Source organism: Melospiza melodia, chromosome 11, assembly GCF_035770615.1.
Source record: "Melospiza melodia melodia isolate bMelMel2 chromosome 11, bMelMel2.pri, whole genome shotgun sequence".
Taxonomy (NCBI): Eukaryota; Metazoa; Chordata; class Aves; order Passeriformes; family Passerellidae; genus Melospiza; species Melospiza melodia.
This window is the reverse complement of record NC_086204.1, coordinates 23,431,108-23,451,955: the sequence shown is the minus strand read 5'-3', so window position 1 is coordinate 23,451,955 and position 20,848 is coordinate 23,431,108. Positions and strand designations below refer to the sequence as shown.

Genomic DNA, 20,848 nt, shown 5'->3' with positions numbered 1-20,848 from the left:
CACCCCTGCCAGAGCAATTGAACAATTTGCACACAAGCAAAAGAAAAGGAGAGTGGAGGGAGGGAGGAAGGGGAAATGCTACAAAAGCCCCTTCAATTTCCAACCATGTGCTTGGCAATCTGGAAAATAGATTCATTGGCCTCCTCTTTTCTCCCATGTCGAGTCTTGTAGCCCCTTTTGTAGGAGCTGGACATGAAAGGGAGACAACCAAGTGCCGGACACGAAGATCGCTTTTCAAAAGCAAATGTGTGTGAAGGCGAGATGTGAGACCGCTCGCTGCGGGGAGGCGGCACGTTCAGGAACAACATCAACAAACTGCGCGGAGGTTCGAGGTGGCACAGACAGGGGCAGCCAGGGGGGATAAAAAAGGGATGGGTGGGGGAAGAGAAAAGAAAAGCCGATCCCCCCCGGCTCCCCGGCGCACACCGCCCGGCTCCTGCTCCTCCTGAGCCCCGAAGGCCCCGCACAAAGCCCCGTGCCCGGGCACCGGCCCCGCTCCCTGCCTCGCACCGCTCAGCTTTTTTTCCCTTTTTCTCCTTCAGCTGGCTGCCCGGTCAGAAAGGCCTCGATTCTTTCGATCAGGGTCCCTGCCAACAAGCAAACCAAAGAGCCACGTTTGGTCCCTGAAAAAAAAAAAATAAATTGGAAGGTGGCGGGGAGAGAAGTTTGGAAGAGAAGGGAGCGCTTTAAGACGTTTATTTACTTTGTAAGTTGTTGCAAAATTTAGGTAGAGATCAAGTTTCATTCGGTCATTCAGATACTGCAGGCCCGAGGGGGACGTGTATGCGGGGGGGAAACCCTCCAACTTATTTTCGCATGTGTCAACTTTTCCAAACAAAATAAAAGAAGGTTTGGGGGGGGGGGGGGGGGGGGTTGGGGAGGGGGTGAAGAAGGGAGAACCTTTTTCCCGGCCGCCACCTCCTTCCCCCTGAAAACACGCGGGGTAATGTTTTGGTTTTGTTTGGGGGGTTTTTATGTGCTATTTTTTTTTGCTTGGTTGTTTTTTGGTTTTTTCCCTAGGAGATACCAAAATCCAAGAAATAAAAAATAATATTAACAAAAAAATATATATATCGGGACATCTTTTCTCTCGGATCTTTTATCCGGACGGTGCGGGAGCCCGCGGAGGAGCAGCCCCGCGCAGGATGCGCGCCCGGCCGCGGAGGGGCTGCTCAGCCTCAGCTGCCGAACAGCCCCAGCTTTGGAGCCTCTGGCTTCCCCGAGGCCCGAGCGGGGCTCTCGGCTCTCAGCGTGACAAAGGACATGGCAAAGAACGATTTGAATTGGTTTTGTTGTTTTTTTTGATTTTTTTTTTGTTTTTTTTTTTTTTTTTTAACCAGGTCACAAACATTTATTAATTTACACCAACGGTGGACAAAATTCTGTTGCCTTTTCCACATCAAATTATTCACAGATTCTCTCAATAAAATAGATATGACGGATGCACAACCAGTGAAGAGTTAACTGGACTCCGCTCATTAGCTCCCGAATAATCTATATACAAATAATTACCAATACACCAAAAAACCCACGCACGGAGGGGGTGGGAAAACGGGGATTTAAAAAAAAAATAGTATGGGAATTCTCCAAACTTCCTGACGGATCCGATTTTCTTTTAAACGTACATTTGAATGTCTAATTGAGAAAAAAAATAAAAGGGAAAAAAAAAAACCCGCAGTCCTGAGTTTCACCGACTTTTCTTCTTCTCAAAAACAAAGAAACCTTAAACAGTGCCTTTTCAAACCAAACCCGAAGCTTCAAAGAAACTAAAAATAAGATCGGACCATTAAAACATTTTCTTTGAGAGCAGGGGAGAGACGGACACACACGGCAAAAGCACCCGGCACGGAGACGTGCAGGAACCCGACCGGGCTCGCTGCGAGCGGCGCCGTCCGCAGCTCCCCCGGCCCATCTGGGGACCCCGCGGAAAACCCGCACCTCTCAAAGGAAACATTTCCGACCCCGAGACCGCTTCGTTCTTCACATGCCCCCCTCTGCCCCTCACACGGCGTTGCGTGTTCGAGCAGCCCAGGTCCCAGCTTATGTTACGGCCACTTTATAAATACGCTTTGGCGCTTGTAGGACCAAATCGTGTTGTTCTTTCCCTCCTCCCGCCCTCCCGATTTGTTGGATTATTATTTTTTTTTTTTCCGAGCAAAGAGAGACAAACAGATCTGGATGCCACTGAGCCTGGAAATTAAGTAAAAATTAAAAAAAAAAAAAAAAAAAAAAAAAAAAAGGAAATATTTCCTACCTTAAAACACAACAGGAGGAGATGGGGGGGGACACGGGGAGAGGGAAGGGGAGCAGTTTCGGAGGAGCGGGGGAGAGCTGGAAAGGGGCCGTTTGCTTCGCTACTCTCCCCCCCATCCCCCTCCCCTTCCCCAGTCCCCAGCACACTTTAAAAATGACAGCTGCTGAGGGTTGTGATTTTACTGGAAAAGTTCTGGGCCGGCTGGAGGAGCGGCTCGTGTGCCAGGCTGACCTGGGGCTGTGCCGGGGCCAAGGCGGGGCTGAGCACGGCCAGGACCTGCGCCGGGGGGCCCGCCTGGCCGGCGGGGTAGGGCGCGGCGGGCGCGACGCTGGGGTTGGTGCTGGGCGGCGGGGGCACGGCCCCCCCGATGATGTTGTCTATGGAAAAAGAGGGCCGGGAGGGGTGGTTGGTGCCGCCGCTGCCGCCGCCGCCGCCGCCGGCGGGCGAGGGGTCCGGCTTGAGGGTCTGGAGGAGGGCGGCGGGCAGGGCGGTGGGGCTCAGCTGGGGGTGGTAGAAGGACTTCCTGCAGTTCAGCTCGCCGCCCAGGAAAGAGGGCAGCCCCGAGGCGGCGGAGAAGACGGAGGCGGCGGCGGGAGGCGGCGGAGCCGGTAACGGGCAGTGCGGCGCCGGGAAGGGGAAGGCGCCCGCGGCGCCGCCGCCTCCGCCACCGGGATGGTGGTGGTGGTGGTGGGGGTAACCCTGGAGCTGCAGGCCGTAGTTGTAGCCGTAAGGTCCGTAGGCGAAGCCGGGCAGGAAGGCGGCGGGGTCGGCGGCCCCGGCCCGCAGCAGCAGCTCGGGGTGCGGCGGGTGCAGCTGCTGCTGCCGCTTGAAGCGCTTCCTCCGCCGCAGGAAGCTCCCGTTGTCGAACATGTCGGCGGACTCGGGGTCCAGCGTCCAGTAGTTGCCCTTGCCCGGGTTGCCGGGCTCCCGGGGGATCTTGACGAAGCAGTCGTTGAGGGAGAGGTTGTGGCGGATGCTGTTCTGCCAGGCGGGGAACTTCTCCCGGTAGTACGGGAAGCGCCCGCTGATGAACTCGCAGATCTCGCTCAGCGTCAGCCGCTTCTTGGGGCTCTGCAGGATGGCCATGGTGATGAGGGCGATGTAGGAGTAGGGCGGCTTCACCAGCGGGTTCTTCCCTCCCGCGCCGCCGCCGCCGCCGCCGCCCGCGGGCGCCTTCTCGCCGGGCGCGGCGCCGCGGGCGCAGGCGGGCTCCGAGCCGCCGGCGGGGGACAGCCGCTCCGGGGACCCCCCCATGCGCGCCTTGGCGGCCCCGCTCCGCGCCAGCGCCAGCCCCAGCGGATCGCCGCCGTCCTCCTCGTCCTCCTCCTCCTCGTCCTCGTCGTCCTCCTCCTCCTCGCTGTACTTGCCCCCATCCTGGGGCGGGCCCACCACGTCGATATCCGCGTCCTCCACCTCGGAGAGCGGCTCTTCCTCCGGGGAGCGCTCGGACATGATCCCGCAGCCGCCGCCGCCGCTGCTGCCCAAAGTCATTGTTGTGCGGCCGGGGCGGCCGGGGCCGGGCTCCCCCTCCCACCTAGCGGCGGCTCCCGGGATGGGCCCGGGGCCGTGCCGGAGGGCTGCGGCCGCCGCTGGGACTCCGCGCCCCGGCTCCGCTCCGCTCCGCGCCCCGCTCGCCGCGCCGCTGCTGGCGGGGCCGCGCTGCCGGCTGCGGGGTGGTGGCTGCGGAGGGAGGGGCGGCGGAGGGGGCGCGGGGCGGGGGCGGGGGGACCGGGGCGCCCGTGGGCCGGGCAGGGCGCTTGGGAGCAGCGATAATAAATAATGGTGATAATGATAATAAAAGGAGAGAAATTGGAAAAGAAAAAAAAAAAAAAGGTGGGGAGGGAGGGGAAGAAGGTTAAAAAAAAAAAAGAAAAGTGGGTTTTGTGACGGCTCCTTGTCTGGTTAGGGGGAGGGAGGGGGAGGGGGAAGGGAGGGGCAGGGGAAGAGGGAGGGGGGAGGGCAGAAGTGGGGAAGGCGGCTCCCCCCTCCCCACCCCTCCCGAGCTGGGACCCGGTGGAAACGCTCCCACACTGCGCCTGCTGCCAGCGCTCCCCAGGCCTTTATACGGCCGCCCCGGCATCACGTGGCGCCCGCCGCAGCCCCCACGGGGCACCATGAGGGACTGCCCGGCCCGGTCCCCGGGGAGCGTGTCCCCCGCCCGAGATGCTTTCGAGGAAAGGCGCTGCCCGCTCCCCTGGCGCTCGGATGCCCCCAGCTTGTCCGGAGCAGGCTGCTGTAGGAGGGGGGCGATCGACGCTGGATAAAGCCCCTCCCCGCCCCGAGCGCCCCGCAGTGCTGGAGGCTCTCAGACCCCATTCCTGCGCCATGCGACCGTCGCCTTCCTCCGCCCGGGGGTCCGCGGAGGGTCCGCTCTCCCCCCGAGAGCTGCCCATCCCCGAAGCCGCGGGATGAGCTGCAGAGCTCCCGCAGCCTCGCCAACAGGGACCCTCACTCCGCCAGGACCGAGCCTTCGGTCCCCTTGAGGGGTGCTGTGAGTTTGGGGATCCCCGCTCTCCTTCTCCACGCGCTCGCGTCACCGACACGTCACGGCGGCCGGAGCACCCTGCTGGAAACCCGCCTCCTCCTCGGGCTCCCGCCGAAGGGATGCTGCGCCCGGCAGGTGCGGGCCGGAGGGCGAGGAGCAGCGCTCTGCGAGCCTCTCCCCCCGCCAGCAATAACCAAAGCGAAGCTGTGCGTGTCCGCGGGGGGCTGGGACCGCTCCAGAGCCCCGCACCCCCGCCCGGCCGGGCCGGGTACCACTTTCCGAGGCGGCCCGGCCGGGCCCAGGAACCCCTTGGGACGGGGAATATCCTGCGGGCCCGGCATCTCCTGCCTCCGCTTCCCTGACGGCTGGCAGGAGGACGGGGTGGGCAGCAGACACCCACCTTGTCGCGGAGAATTTCCTGCTAAACAGAGGCACGCGAGGGCCTGGGAGCCACCGCGGTGTCCCCGCGGGTGGCAGAGCCCCGCTGCCCCCCTTGCGCTTCCCTGGCGCAGTCCGGGGAGCACATCCGCGGCTGAAGCTGCGCAGCCCGTGGCCCGTGGGTGGCTGTGACAGCAGGTTGTCCCTGTCTCTACCGCGGACGCTTTGAACCACGCTCGCGCTGTTAGGTTTTGGTTCGGTTTAGTTTGGTTTTTTCCCTTGGAGGCTCTGCAAACACGAATCTGCTTTCCCGTGGGAGGATGCTCGGGGAGGGAGGAAGGGGATGGGCTCCTCCAAGGGGGTATCACGAGGAGATGTCCCCCCGGCAGGGCCACGCTCGGCAGTGTGAGAATCCGCGGTGATGAATTGCCAGGCTCTGCCGTTAACAGGTGCGAGCATTTGGTGATAAAATCTCCAGCACTAATACCGGGGAGCCGGGCCAAACAGCTGCGCGGCCCCGCTTCCAAATGCCGGTCACAATTACTCAAGCCCTAACGACTCGGTGCACAGGCTCGGCGAATTCGGTGGGACCCCGAGGAGAGGGCAGAGGCAGCGGACGCCTCCGTCCGCACATCTCCAGAGCGAGCAGCGATTTCAGAGCCGGAGCCTCTGCGCGGAGTCGGTCGCATCCTCCTTCCTCGCCGCCAGCGCGGACATCGGGAAGAATTTCTCGATCAAAGCAGAAAAGTAGAGGGGAAAACGTGCTGAGAGTTTCTCGGGAAGGTGGGAAGTCTGTCCCGCGGGCGCGTCTCAGCTCTGGGGGAGCTTTCCTGAGCTTTCACTTTTATACTTCTTCGATGCTCCTAACCTGTGTTCACAACACATACGCATATATCTCCCTCTCATAAGTTTGTGTGTGTATATATATATACATATATACATATATATATAACTATATTTATTTTCTTTCTTTCCCCGATACGGTTTTTTTTCATATATAGAAGTATATATAATTGTCTAACACGGAGAAATGTCTCAGAGATGCCGCATCTTTCCTACCAACATTGTTTAAACTCTCCGTTCATCAGCTCGGTGGAAAAGCGATGGGAAGAACAAATGGAAGAGAGCGGAGAGGGAAAAGACCCGAGCCGCTTTCCATTTTTATTAAGTAAAATAATAGTTATGCCTCCCCTACATAAACGAAAGTGTCATAAAAAATTCCGAAGCAGCTGCCAGAGATTTCGACCACACACACAACGGGGCGATTGAATTTCCACTTGGTGCATTTCATGGCAGCGAGGAACCGCCGGGAGCTGCGCCTTGTGCCTCTGCAGGGCGGCCAAGGGGAGGGCTGGGGGGCAGCAAAGTGACGCGCTGCGAGCGGCCGGGGCAGGGGACACCGCCCGGGGGATGCTCCGGGCCAGAAGATGCTGGGCCACCCCCCGATCGCAGAGCAGCCGCCTCCCGATCGCTCCGTCCCGCACGGCTCGAAGTGAAACAGATGTGGGTGTCTGCTGCCTGCCCACCCTGCCCTGCCCTGGCCCTGCCGCCGGCTCTCCCCCTGCCTGCAGAAGCGGGCACACCTCGGGGGAGCCCCCGGCAACGCAGAGCTCGGGTGGAGCAGCTTGCTGCTGTAATTATGGTCATGGGAACCCCGATGAGGTGGGAAATGCACGGGGCAGGCGAGAAGGGTTGATCCGAGGCGCTGCTGGTGGGATGCGGTGGGATGCCTTGTCCTGCTCCCGGCTGGAGCTGGCTCTGCCGCCCAGCACCGCGCACCCCGAGCAGCGGCGTGTCCCGCTCACCCGGCACCGACACCATTCCTGCCTGTTTCGAGGCTCATTGTGGTCCCCGATAAGCGGGGGATGATCCACAATAGAACGAGAGTGAATATGAATCCCGCTCTCTCCGTCTCCGAACGGCTTCTGCTCGCCGAGTCGGTCTCAGCCTCCGCTTTGCCACGCAAGATCGGCTGCAGAAACGAATCAAAACGAGAAAAAGTACCTAAACTGTACCCGTCCCGAGACGATTTAGAAAAGGGAAACCCTGGAGTGAAACAAACCAGATGGTGGGATGCCAGACACGGTACACACACACACACACAGACACACACGCACTCCCGGCCGAGCATCCATCCACACACGGAGCGACGGACGCGTTTTAATGTGCGCCGGGGTAAGAAATGATGTGGCCTCCCGAACGAAAAACCCTATTGATCTACACGAAAAGATTGCTTTGTCATCGCCCCGCTGAGCCCGGCCATGCTAGGCTGGGAGGGAGGGAAACATTTTTCCCTGGGCAGATTTTTAATTTTTCTGCTCTCCTCTCTGCAGTATTTCCTTACAGGCAGCCTTGCTTCCCGTTTGAACCCAACTCTGCTTTACATTTCTCGTTAAATTCCTGAATCAAACGTGCGTGGGGATGAGTGCTGCAGGAGTGCAGAGAGTCTCCAAAAAGTCTCAAAAGTAGAGAAAGAATAAAAAAATAAAGGCCATCAACCGATCATTATGATTTTTTTTCTCATTTAAATTGATTTTCACTGTCTTTCCCGCCTGCCTTAATGAGGTGTTTGATCCAGGCGTGTGGGGTCGGTGTTTGATGCCCTGCTGACGGCTCCAGCAGGTGGATCCCCACGGCCGAGGTTTTCCCCCTGGGTGTCCCAGTGTCTCCGCCCGGGTCGGAGATCCTCAAAGCTGCAAAATTGGCCACAACGACCGGGCACCTTTTGGGTGGTTTTTTTTTTTGTTTTGTTTTGTTTTTTGGTTTTTTGGGGTTTGGGGGGTTTTTTTGGTTTTTTTTTTTGGTTTTGTTTTCTTTTTTTTTTTTTTTTTTTTTTGTTGCCCTGACCATCCGCCCAGGGCGTTATTTGGTGGGGCTGTACCAGGAGGGCAGAACACGAAGCCCGGAGCAGCGCAGGGTGCAATCGCTGCTCCTGCCCTGCCCACCCAAAGAGCATCTCCCGGCCCCGGGGTTTAGCGGGGGGAAAGCCCCTGGAGGTGAAGCTCTTGGGAATTGCGGAAAGTTCAGCTCCAGCCCAGCAGATGTTGCTCCCACACCCTTCCAGATGATCTGTTGGGTTTGTGATCCACAATCGTTCTTGCTGCTTCTGCCGAGCAGCATCTAAATTCGTTTATTCTGATGAGAACCGCATCTACAAGTCCCCCAAGGCTCAGAGATGGATTTTTCTTTATTACCTCGTTATCAAGCTTGGCTGACCTCTAGCTTCTCTGAAAACATGAACAAGACGGACCTGCTGCTGCCTGGGCTGCCCCAGGGGGCTCTTTTTCCACTTATGTGATTTCCTTTGATATTATTTCTCCTCTTTCCATATCCAAGGCTCAGCCCTTCAGTGCTCCCTGCAGTTCAGCCCTTTTTCCAGCCCCTCGCTGCCAGCTCCCAGCTGCAAAGATCAGTTTGCAGCCTGCACACCACGGGCTCCCAGCACAGAGAGGTCAGGGGGAATGGTGGTGACAGATAGTGAGAGATACATGAAATTCCCAGGCTGAAAACCCCCGGAGCTGAGTGCCAATATCCATCCCTGCAGCGTTCAGGTGTTGGACAGCTCGGGTTTGTTGACTTGACTTTTCAAATGTAGGTGTCTCAAAATCCACACTAAAAAAGGCCTGGATTTCAGTGAAGGCTTTTCCCGGGAATCCTCTTTGCAGGGCTGAGCCCCCATGAAACTTTGGAGCACAATTATCCCCATCTTTTCTGTTCCTCAGACGAGTGGGAAACATAGTAAAAACACGTTCATTTAAGTGCTATGATCTGACTTTAGGACCTTAGTTTTGAGCTTGCTGTTCCAAAACTTTGCCTCCTGCTCTTTCTTCATAACAGATCCCATCCCATGTGGGTTTGGAGCCCACTAGAAAAGCTCATACACAGCTTAACACTCAGCTGATTAACTCTGACTTGCTCTAAGCCCTTTTTTCGTACCATTCTTCATCAATCTGACGTGAAAAGAGATACACACACTTACATGACTCAGAGGAACACAGCATTTTCAAGCCATAAACCACCAGGTGCACTTTTGAGACTCACCAAAGCCAGCTCTCCTGGTTGCCATAAAAAACACATTAGCCAAAGGCCAATGCATGTGGAAGGCAATTATGCTCTGGCACATGGCAATGTGTATAGAACAGCCTGGTAACTGTGCCTACCACACAAGGAAAAATATCCCTGTGAAAACAAGCCTGCTAAATCACTTCATTCTTTCCAAAATCCCCTGAAAATAGAAGGAAGGATTTTCTGGGGTTTTTTTGGGAGGTGAGAGATATATGTGGGAAGGAATCAGATTTTCCAAAAGTGGGTGCACCAGTGCAAGAACCTGAATAAATGACCAGAGCCACAAGGATTTAGAAACTCATTATGAGGTTTCTGAATCCTGGTTTTCCATGTTAGCATCTGATCATGCCAAACTTGTCCAGGAAATCCCTGATGCTGAGTTCTCTGCATTCAGCATTTCAGCAGCTCATGCCCACCTCACCCTCTGAGATCACAAAAGTCCATTTCTGCCAAAGTGCCAGTTGAGGACCTTCAACTTGGGTGCCAGAAGCAATACAGAGAGGGGTTTCAAAGGAGAGAATGACAGAGAAGGTGGAAAATTACTGGAATATAGTTTGATCAGTATAAAAAGATTTTAGCTTTTTTTTTTTTTTTTTAGCTTTTTCTTTTTTTTTTTTTTTTTTTTTTTCCATGTAGAAAATGGTTGGGGATAGGAGTCTTTGAGTATCCAGCAATCTCCAGCTGGGAATCAGATCCTGGTCCATCTGTATCCTTCTGAAAAATCAGCCCTGCATGAACATGCTGATATCTGTGGAGCTGCCTCACAAACAGCTTCATAAATACATTTTGCCTCTTAGCCTTATGTAAGATTGCACAGAAATATAGCATAGGGCTACTTTTCCCTGTTCCCATCTCGGGAAGGAGTTGAATAAACAGAGAGAAACAATTGCAACCTAAAGTATGGGAAGAGACGTGAGGCATCTCACACATGTAGAGAAGCAGAGGCAGAGCCAAACCCCTCAACCCTCTCCTCTTATTTAGTAAAGGACTGCCAGGTGGAAAAATTACTAAAATGCATCACTTTAATATTGTGGCTGAATATGCACAGAAGGGTGAATCTCAGCTCCAGATGGGTGTGAACTTCAGTTTCTTTCTTCAAACCACTGGAAGAATTTGCTACCCTGAGCTGCACAGGGGCAAGAGAGGGGAAACCTATCAAAACACAGATTAAAATTAACCCAGCCACTCTGGGGGTGTTGAGGCTTCACATACACTTCCCCACTTCTTGCACTTACTACAGGTAAGCTGCTGCTTACTGCTTACTCTAGCTGGGAAGAGGAAAATGGATCACTCACATGGAAGAAGCAGCACTGAGGGCTGATGAAGGGAAGGCTGATGTTTCACATCTGGCTTTATGTTACTTGGAAATTTCTATGATTTCTTCAAGATGGATATTTAGCATCACCCAGCTAACTGGATCCCAGCAGGGCTCAATATGAAATGCCTTTTCTTATTACCATTTTCCAGGCTTTTATATAATCTAGCTATTGAGCATTCAAATTGTGATACAAGAGGACATAAGTTAAACGTTCCCTGAAAATACATGGCCGGGGTCCTGCAGGGATGCAGCCTGGTGGGCTTCCCTCCAGTGCAGAGATAAGCGTGCCATCTAGAGGAAATCCCTTTCATTGCCAGCGCTGGCAGCTGAAAATTATCCAATAAAGCATAATTAACCTCTGGCTCCTGAGAAAATCCTCCAGCCGTGCCCTGCTGCTCTGAGCTGCTGCACAGGCGCGCCGTGGCAGGCCGGTGATGCACTGAGGCATCGGGGCGGCTTGAGAAGGTCCTGGGTGCTCGAGGGACATCCCAGCCCACCCTGGCACCGGCTGGCCTGACCCTTCCCCAGAGCTGCTCTCAGCTGCCCAGTCCCCCCTTCCCGGCCCTGAATGGGTAAAAAGGAGGAAAAGGCGGTGTGGGTGTTTCCATAGCAGTGTGGGTGCCTGGGAAAGGCAGGGAGGGGCACACGGGGCGGGATGAGGAGGAGATGGAGCCGACAATGCCCTCCAGTGGCTGCCAGCGCGGCTGGAGCCGCGGTGCCCATGGCCAAGGACAGCCCGGGCCCCAGGTGCAATAAGGGAGGCGGTGATGGGGCCGGCTCCTCCACCAGCAGCTCCCACCCTGTGGAGCACATCCCTGTGGAGCCTTGGGGGGCTGACAGAGGTGTGCAGGCACAGCCTACAGTGGGGAGGGGCGCCTGGCCTCCTGTGGGGCAGATCCTTCTGTCCACTCATTTTTCCTAAAGAAAAATCTCCTCCGTAGCATCGTCCCCAGGCTGGACTGCTCTCACATGAGCTGCTGGCATGGGCAGCCTCACCCAGAGCTTCAGGCGTGGTTGTAGGTCTGGGACATGGGACATGCCCAGCTCCTGTGTTCAGTCAGCCCCCTGAACCTCACAGCATCAGTATCCCACACCTTTCTCCTTTTCTACCACCTCCAGCACAGCACATCTGCAGTCACCAGCACAAGGCTGTTGTCCCACTAATGAAAACAAACTCTTCCAGCCCTAAAGCAATTGAAAGACAGTGATCTAGGTTCAAGCAGAGGGACAAGTGCTACTCCCCAGCAGGCAGCTGTCTTGTAAAAATGGGAAGCCTTGCAAAAACCAAAACCTTCAGAGATGGAGAAAGAGCGGGAAAGATCTCACACTGAAGAAAGATCTCAGTCTTATTCTGCAGAAAAAGTAGGTGCATGCTTCAGCAGGGATTATTTGGAGAGAAGCTGCTATTGCATTGATTTGTTCATATTCTACAGGATTTTTTATATATATTTTCATTAGTTTTACTGAAAATTATTCTCATTTTCCACACCATCTCAGAAACTCTCCAACATGTTGCTCTCTGATGCTCCCAAGTAAAGTTGAACTCCAGCAGCACTTTTTAGGTTTTAATGGTCATCTTTTTCCATTTTGAAACCTCCAAACCTTCTCACCTGTGGACTCTCAGGCTCCACTCATGACTGGGAGATTCTCTCTCACCACTGCACAGTTGTTGTTCTCTCCCCAGCTCCATGGCAGGGAGGGAAGCTGTGGATGTGCCCGTGGCTCACTGCAGGTTCCTGTCACTCGCATGGAGCAAAGGGTTTCATGGCACTGCCCTGGGATCTCCTGCACTTTATACATCTCCTATTTCCTGTCATTACTGAGAAGAGCCTAGCTGCAATAAAAATCTGGGCTCCAATCCTACCAACACTTATGCCTGAGCTTAACTCTAAGCACGTGAGCCGTCAAAGGGGACTATTCATGTGCTTAAAATTTAAGCATGTTCTTAAGAGCCTGCAGGCCTGGAGTCTGTCAGTGGAGGGATTTGTGCCTTAAGCCCATATTCTGGGTCATTATCCTTTTCATGTCTTCTCTGCCGTCTCAGAAGATGCTTCAACGGGGAATTTTCAAGTTCTTCAATAAACTTTGTCTTCCAGAGCAGGCTGGATTCTTGCCTATTCTATGGGGCAATTCTCCTGTGTTGCCTCCCCTCCCCCTGTGAGCGATAATCCTGTGCTATTTCATGCTTGGCCAGACAATTAAGCCCTCTTGCTGCTTGGCTCTGTCTTTGTTATGTATAATTGTTCCAAATAATTAGCCACTATTGCACGCTATTCTGAAACTACTTTGTATTGCAATTATACTTAGAGGGTGAGCATCAGCTGGGGAGAATCCAAGCAGCAGACAGCCTGGAAAGAAAGGGCTCGGAGCCGGGGGAGGACGGATACGTGCTTAAACCAACACTGCGGGAAACCCAACAATGAGTAACCAGGCAGGAGCAAATGCGGCTCGGAGAGGGTCTGCGGCCGGTGGGGTCCGGGCCGCAGGGCCTGGCCTGGCTGTCACCTGGCTGCCACCTCGTGGGTGCTGCCCACAGTGCAGGAGGCAGAGCCACAGCCCGCTCCCATCGCTGCCGTGGCCGCCGGAGGGGAGCAGCATCCTCACCAAGCGGCCGCTTTAGCCACCGCCAGGGAGCACGGAGCTCTGCAGGGACGCGTCTGGGGTCTGGCAAGAAAATGCTCCCCCCTAACTGTGTCTTTGGGATGGCAAAACTTGTGATTTCTTGAGGGTGAAGGCTCTGGACGATGAGAAGGCTTGGCAGCTCCTGTTTTCCCATGGGTAAACACTTTTCTGTTACAGAGGAGTGCTGCATGGGATGCTCTCAGGAGGGAGTTGCAGCTCCATACAAGCATCTTTCTGAAACTGAAAACAATGAGGCACAGCAGAGTCCCCTTAGCTTTTCTCAGACTCCTGTCTTTCAAGCAGAGAGCATCTGAAAAGGGTACAACCAAGACCTGAGTTGGCCTGACCTGTACAGGTGAACTAATTCCTCTTCTGAAACCCATGGCCTGCTGTCACAGACCCATTTTATGAAAAATCCTTTCCTTAGGATTTTTTTCTCCTGAGAAGCTGAGAGGCCTCAAGAACAAAATGCAAACATTGATTATCTGCCGCTGTGGAATGCAACAGGTGCATCTGTGGTTGGTCTCATGTGGTTGTTTGGAATTAATGGCCAATCACAGTCAGCTGGCTTGGACTCTGTCCAAGATACAAGCTTTTGTTATCATTCTTTTTCTATTCTTAGCCAGCCTTCTGATGGAATCCTTTCTTCTATTCTTTTAGTATAGTTTTAATATAATATATATAATAAAATAATAAATCAAGCCTTCTGAAACATGGAGTCAAATCCTCATCTCTTCTCTCATCCGGAGACCCCTGCAAACACCACCACAGCCTGCTCTGAGTGAGGAGCCAGGGAGGTCAATGAGCTTGGACAATTTTGTGCTTTTTGAAGCCCATTTGCTCCAGCCAGATTAGATCACTTGAAACCTCCTGAAAATGGGTCTAGAGATTAAATTTGGTTTCCAACACCTGATTAGCAGAAGAGTTTTAAAACCAAGATGAGATGACTCTGGGTGCAGATGGAAAGCACCCAAAATGTCTGACACCATCGGGCCCATTCTCTGCAGAGGTCGTATCCTGCAGCAGTGTTGATGCAAATGGAAAATGAACTTTACCCAGGTGTGCTTTTTCTCCATGCAGCACCCTGAGCTGCCACAAGCCAGAGCTGCTTGCTGTGCTGGCATGGCACAGTTGATTCATTACATTCATAAACCCAACTGCTGCAGTGGAACCACTTCAGCAAGCACAGTACAAAGGCTGTGAAATGACTTCATCCCAGATTTCTCCCAGGAGCTTGTAGGTGCTGTGCTGCCAATGCTCAGGCTCTGCTGCTTTGCCTGGCACTTGGGGTGCTGTAAAGAGCCAGGCCAGCCCCCAGCTCTGCCATTCAACCATCGTGCAGCACATTTCAAACACAAAGTCAGGCTGCCAACGAGACTGGCTGCTGCAGAGGAGTGATCTGTCATCACCAGCCCCTCCCCTTCCATCAAGGACACAGATTCTCGCTGTGCTTCTGCTCCTTTCCCTGTTTGCACTCTAGGGAGGAGAGCTGCTGCAGGGGACAGCCAACACAGCCCAATCCTCTATCCTGCTCCCAGCGATGGCTTAGGAAAAGGGTAAAAGAAGGTATAGCCAGAGAAACCCTTTCCCTTTGAGACCTCCCCAGAGTGTTTTAAGCCCGGAGGTTGTGTCCAGCCCACCGTATTTCACAATTATCCCTGAACAAACTCTACTGTGTCTCATTGCACCGCACCCCAAAACTCCTCGATGTCCTGATCCCCGTCAGCCGTGAACAGCGCCTCCAAGGCCGGGATGCTGCCGGGACGTGCTGAGCACCCCCGGGAGCCGGGAGCGGCTTCCCAGGGCTTTCCACTGGAGGTCAGTGTTGGCCTGAGCATGCTGGCTGTCCCTCCGTGGGTCAGTGATGGCCTGAGCACGGTGGGTGTCCCTCTGGAGGTCAGTGATGGCCTGAGCATGGTGGGTGTCCCTCTGGAGGTCAGTGATGGTCTGGGCATGCCGGCTGTCCCTCCGTGGGTCAGTGATGGCCTGAGCACACTGGGTGTCCCTCCGGAGGTCAGTGATGGCCTGAGCACGCTGGCTGTCCCTCCGGAGGTCAGTGATGGCCTGAGCATGCTGGGTGTCCCTCCGGAGGTCAGTGTCACCCCTTCCTTGGCATTACAGCCCTGGAGTAAAGCGGCGGAGGGCAGCACGGTATTGCTCTTGCCCTGTACAAACACAGTGGCTCCATCACCTGCTCCTGTCCTTGCAGGAACTTTCAGAATGTAAAGGATGTAAATTTTACATAGCAGAAGTGGGGGGCGACCCCCAACACCCCGAGATGTGGCTCAGAGCTTGGGCAGTGCTGACCCCCAGAGGGTCCCACTGCATCCACTGCCCATCTCCCCATCACTGCCTGACTTTGCCAGCTCAGTCTTGACCTCCAAGAAACACCACTGAATGTCTTCAAGCTGCGTATTTGCAAAGGGCCAAGTATTGCATGGAATAACAGCAAGTTATGGTGTAACATTTCCAGCACTGAGACTGTCAGTGAGCAGCTGGCAGCATCCAGGAAAAACCCAACACTACCAGAGGGACTGATCAGTTCTTCAGGAAATGTGTTTCAACTAAAATTCCAGCTAGGGCTGTGTTTGTTTGTAACAGGGTGGAAAACACTATTTGTAGTTTGGGAATATAATCTGGAAAGAGCATTTTTTGCTGCTTGTTTGAACCTGTTGGAAGCAGCAGGAAGGTGGTACAAGCATGAAACGTGCAGAATGCTGTTGGGCACAGACAGACACGGCAGCTCAGTCGGTCCTCCCTGCACAGCCAGAGCTTCCCAGCGAAAAACAAACATCTTTTCAAAGTGGCAGCTCATTTTGGCTGTGTGCTTCTGAATGTGCAGCCTGGGTTATCTGAAATCAGCCTGGTTTGCAAGGAGTTATTCCCTGAGAAGTCAGAGAAGATAGCCCAGATCAGCACTAAATCTCTTTGGTGCTCGGGATGTATTCCACCTCCCCCATCAGCATCTCACAGGCTCAGGACAGGGCTCTCCCCACCACAGGGAAGTCCAGAGTACCTCTTGCCATCACCCTGAGGTATGACATTCTTTCCACAATCTCAGAAAGCACAGAAAGTTTTTTGTGAAAAAAAAGCCAACCCTCTGTCTTTTGTGTGAGCTCGAGATTGTTACGACTGTCATTACATAATATTCCCTTAACTCCCTAAATAAAGAGGGGAGGATTTCCAAGGAGACTTGATTTCACAACTGAAATCTGAGTGACAATTACTCCTGTTTCATTCAAAGCCCTCTTATTCACTCAACAGGGACATCGAAGAGACGCTAAAACAGATGAAGAGCTCAGGTATAAACTTTACAAAGCTTAAAACTACTCTGTCCCAGCAAGGCTCATGCTTTACATGACACCTTAATCCTACTCATTTGCTAGATTCACCCTAACTGTAAACAAAGCTTTGAAATGGAAGCTTAAAAGCCTCGTTGGGATACATTACCTTAACCAAGAACACACTCTTAAGGCATTAGTTTAATGACAATCACAATACAAGTTGCCAGAGTTTTGTGCATGTGAGGATTAATATCTACAGGAAAAAGAAGAAAAGGGGTTTGTTCCCCCTGTCTTCCAGCTGTTTGGCTGTGAAAGGCCCACGGTGAGGGTGGTTTATTGTGCTTGCAGGAGGCTCTGGGCTGTCTGGCAGACAGGGATGTTCCAGGGAAGATGTGCAACCCAGTGCTGCCCACCAGGGGTTGTCCCAACACGCCAGGATGGGCTCATCTGCTCTCTCCAAGCCAGGTTTTTGGGAAGCCAGTCTACTGAGGGGACTCACTCACACCAGACCCCCTCTTGCACAGGGGTGGGGTGGATCTCTTGCAGACACATCCCTAAATCTGGAGCTGGATGCCACTGTCCAGAAAGCCCCACAGCAGGAGGGCACAGGTGGCTGGGGACAGAAGCAAGTCACAGCCCTGTCCCCTTCAGCCCAGCCCTCTTGGCTCCCCCAGCACCTGAGTTAACACTCAGAGACACCAGGAGCTTGGAAAGCCCTTTCCAACACCAGCTCCCTGCTGTTTCCAAGCCAGCTCAGCTTGGTCTGAGTTGTCACAGCTTGGCCAGCTCTTCCCAGGGCATCCCACCCAGGCAGAGCTACAGCATCTCCTGCCCACCCCCTCCAGCCAATATTGGTTTTATTTCAGGTCAGTAGCTGGTTCTCCCCTGCCTCAGCAGCCCTCCTGCTCAGGGTGCAAACCCAGTGCAGTCACTGCCCCATCAGGCACCAGACCCAGTGCTTCTGGCACACGTCTGGCTCCGACACCCTGGGTACTTAGGCAAGACTCCAAAAGTTCTTTTGTTAGCAAAACATTGCAGGATCGGGCCCTGGGAATGAATGTGAGCTATGACAAATGTCCTTTCTGCTGACTGTCCTTGCAAGTGATTATTTCAGCACCCCCCAGGTGATCTCTGCAGACAATATGTCACAGGCAGGCATGGCACATTGCAAATTTCCCTTAGACAGAAGATGTCTGCCTATAGATATTGTGTGGAGAGAGCCAAAGTATTTCAAGGGCTGAGTTCTTTCACAATGCCCTTTCTGAGCAGGGTTATTGCCAGGGGAAAAGCACAGAAACTGCTGCTGGGACCAGGTGAAAGCTGAAAGGGTAAAGCTGGATGGACCAGAGAGGAGATTCAGCACTCAGCATCTCAGCTGAAGGTGGCAGACCAGATTTTAGAGAGAGATGGAGACCAAATTTTAAGGAAACCAAGAAGGAAAACACATTTTCTTCCCTCCACTCTCATACTAAACCCACTCTGTTTCTGTGGAGCACCTAGAATGAAAGAATGAAAAGCTAGAAGGTCCCAAACTGTGGACAAAAGCTGATTCTGTGATACCTGCCAGCACACCAGCTTTTGTTCCTGCCCAGCAGCTGGGGAATGAGATGCTGTTTTACACCAAAGGCCATATGACTTCCAACTCCTTAGAAAGGAGAATGCCATAGGGACTACAGAAAACTGCTCTGCTTCAGAAGACACCTTTGAAAAAAAGGAGAGAAATCCTAGCTTGGCACTTTTACCCAAAGAATTTTTGTATTTTTCAAATCTGGGGATGGGGAGTTCTCCCTTCAAATCTCGTCATGTGGTCTGGCTGGGAGTCCTGCAAATAAATAGCAGCAGCCCAGCCAGTGAACAGGTTAGAATTTTAATTGATTTTGTTGCTAGGAAGAAAAACTGTGATCTCCTAATTTGATCAGCTAAATCAGAATTTCACCTGCAAGGGATTCCTTGGAGGGAAGACACATTCTTTTTATGCAGATGGGAAACTATCAAGTCAAGTAAGGGCTGCGTAGGCAAGCCTTATAGGATTTACCATTTGGTTTTAAGAAAATCAGAATAAAAGAAAGAGCTTTAAGAAGCATCACTAAAAATGTAAGATGCAGCAGTGTCACAACAGCAGCACGAATCCATCTCCCACCAGTTACAAAACTTTAATTTCCTCTTGCCAAGATCCGTCCAGAGCCAGAGGAACAGCAGCACTGGTCATGTTGGAAGAAAAAGCTTTATTTTAAAAAAGTCCTTTCTAACAATAAAAGTAATTTTTAAAAATAGTAAAAAGAAGTAGTCAAGTTGGGGTTTCTTTTCCTACGGGGAAAGGAAATTATAAACATCTTAAATATTCATTTAAAATCCAGTGAACTTATTTAGTGGTTTGGGGGCTTTTTTTGATAACTTTCATTCCAGTTACACGGGAGGCACTCAGGGAAGAGAGGAAAAAGCCCATTTGAGAGGGAGTTCCTGCATGTTACACCATGCACACACCTCCTGAGCGTGCTCCTGCCGGCCCCCGGGGTGCGATGCTGCAGGTGGCATCCCCTGGGCACAAGGACAAGCTGGGAAGCCCTGCCTGCCAGAGCCACAGAACTCCTTTTCCGGGAAGGAACGAAGCAGGTAACAGGTATCACCTTGCCTCCACTTCAGAATAAGAGAGAGGAATTGAGTTCTCCCACACGCGTGTGTCCGCACACAGCCCAGGACCCCGATCCACCCCAGCTGAGCCCACGGGAGGGAGAAGTCCGCGTGTCCAGAGCCGCCGGTGGGAGCCCGGGGTTGCGCGGCCCGTTCCCTCAGTTCCATCACATGTATCGCTCCAGGCCGGCGGGGAAGTTGGGCTGCCTCATGTACGTGTTGCCGGAGCCGAACTGGCCGAGGGGCGAGGCGGAGAGGCCCAGGAGCTGCTCGCCGTGCTCGGCGCAGGCCGGGGCCCGCATGGCCGGCAGGCCCAGTCTGTTGGGAGCCCCGTAGAGCTGTGGGCTGCCGGGCGAGTAGCTGCCCTGAGCCACGGGCAGGTGAGGGGGAGAGGCAGCATAGGGGTACGCCAGGGAGTTGGGGCCGGCCCGGCCCAGCAAGCCGGGGCTGACGGGCTGTGCCTGGAAGCAGGGCGGCTCGGAGCTGCCGGCAGAGCAGGCAGGAGCCAGCTCTGCCCCGGGCAGGCCCAGCGATGGGTGGCCCAGCTCGGAGGGCGGCGAGGGCTGCAGGGCCTGCTGCCCGCTGATGAGGCTGTCGATGCTGAACATCCTGGGATGCTGAGCCGGCGGGGCTGCCCCGGCCGCGTAGGGGTGGAAGACGCTGCCGGAGAGCTGTGGGCCGTAGCCGGGCGAGCAGAGGGCATTGGGGTAGGGCGCTGCGGGTGCCGCGGGGCGGCCGGCGGGCGGGGGCGTAAAGGCGCTCGAGTTCTGCATGTAGCCGGGGTAGGTGGTGATGTCGGTGCGCTTGAAGCGCTTCCTCCGCCGCAGGAAGCTCCCGTTGTCGAACATGTCCTCTGCGGCCGGATCCAGTGTCCAGTAGTTGCCCTTGCCGGGATGTCCGGGCTCCCGGGGGATCTTGACGAAGCAGTCGTTGAGGGTGAGGTTGTGGCGGATGCTGTTCTGCCACTTCTTTGGGTTCTCCCGGTAGAAGGGGAAGCGCTCGGTGATGAACTTGTAGATGCCGCCCAAGGTGAGCTTCCTCTCGGCGGCGTTGGCGATGGCCATGGCGATGAGGGCGATGTACGAGTACGGGGGCTTGCCCCGCTGCACCGGCCGCTTCCTCCGGCGGCCCCCGGCGGCGGGCGGCGGCTCCTCGGGCGGCGGCGGCGGGGCCGGGCTGCCCCCAGCGCCCCGCGGCTCCGGCTTCACCGGCGGCGCCTGCGGAGAGCCCCGCGGCGGCCCGGGGGAGCCGGGGCTGGCCGCGGCCGCGGGGCTGGGCGCCGGCAGCGTGCACATGCCTCGCAGGCACGGGAAGCCGGCCGCGTTCATATACGGCCCTCGCCTTCCTCCTCCTCCTCCTCGGAGGATGGGGGGGAGCGGCGGGAGAAAGAGCCCCCCCGAGGGGAGGGGAAGGGGAGAGGGAGGGGAAGGGGAGGGGGACAGGCTCGGCGGCAGCTCCCTGCGATGGGGAGCTCGGTCCCGAGCCGCTTGGCAATATATAGGGCTGTCGCCCCCCCGGAGGGGCGTGCGGTGCCGGCCCGCCCGGCCCCTCTGCCCCGGCGGGAGGAGGAGGCCCCCGGGGAGGGTCCCAAATCCCAGGACTAAATCCCCCAGCCTCTCCTGGGGTTCCTTCCATGGCCATGCCCCCCAGCGGTCCCTCCCACGGGGGTCCCGGGGCCAGCGCTGCCGCCGCCTCTCGTCCCGGCCCTTCTCCGCGGCGCTTCGCTGTGCTCGGAACTGCTGCTTCCTCCCTGGAGAAAAACCAAAAAAAAACCGATCCCGACCGCCAGCCCCGGGCGATTTGGGTGCCGC

At 54.9% G+C, this 20,848-nt stretch overlaps 2 protein-coding genes across 2 annotated transcripts; both read right to left on the bottom strand.

Moving 5' to 3' along the window:
• Window positions 1–2,255: 2,255 nt before the first annotated feature.
• Window positions 2,256–3,768, bottom strand: FOXD2 (forkhead box D2). The gene is given in 3 exon segments (XM_063166064.1): window positions 2,256–2,905; window positions 2,907–2,950; window positions 2,953–3,768. Coding segments are annotated over 3 exon segments (1,341 nt in total). The 5' UTR covers window positions 3,746–3,768; the 3' UTR covers window positions 2,256–2,401.
• Window positions 3,769–19,204: 15,436 nt separating this feature from the next.
• FOXE3 (forkhead box E3) lies at window positions 19,205–20,365 on the bottom strand. Its single transcript, XM_063165180.1, has one exon. It carries the CDS (start codon window positions 20,363–20,365, stop codon window positions 19,205–19,207), a length of 1,161 nt encoding a protein of 386 aa, XP_063021250.1.
• Between the last annotated feature and the right edge of the window lie 483 nt (window positions 20,366–20,848).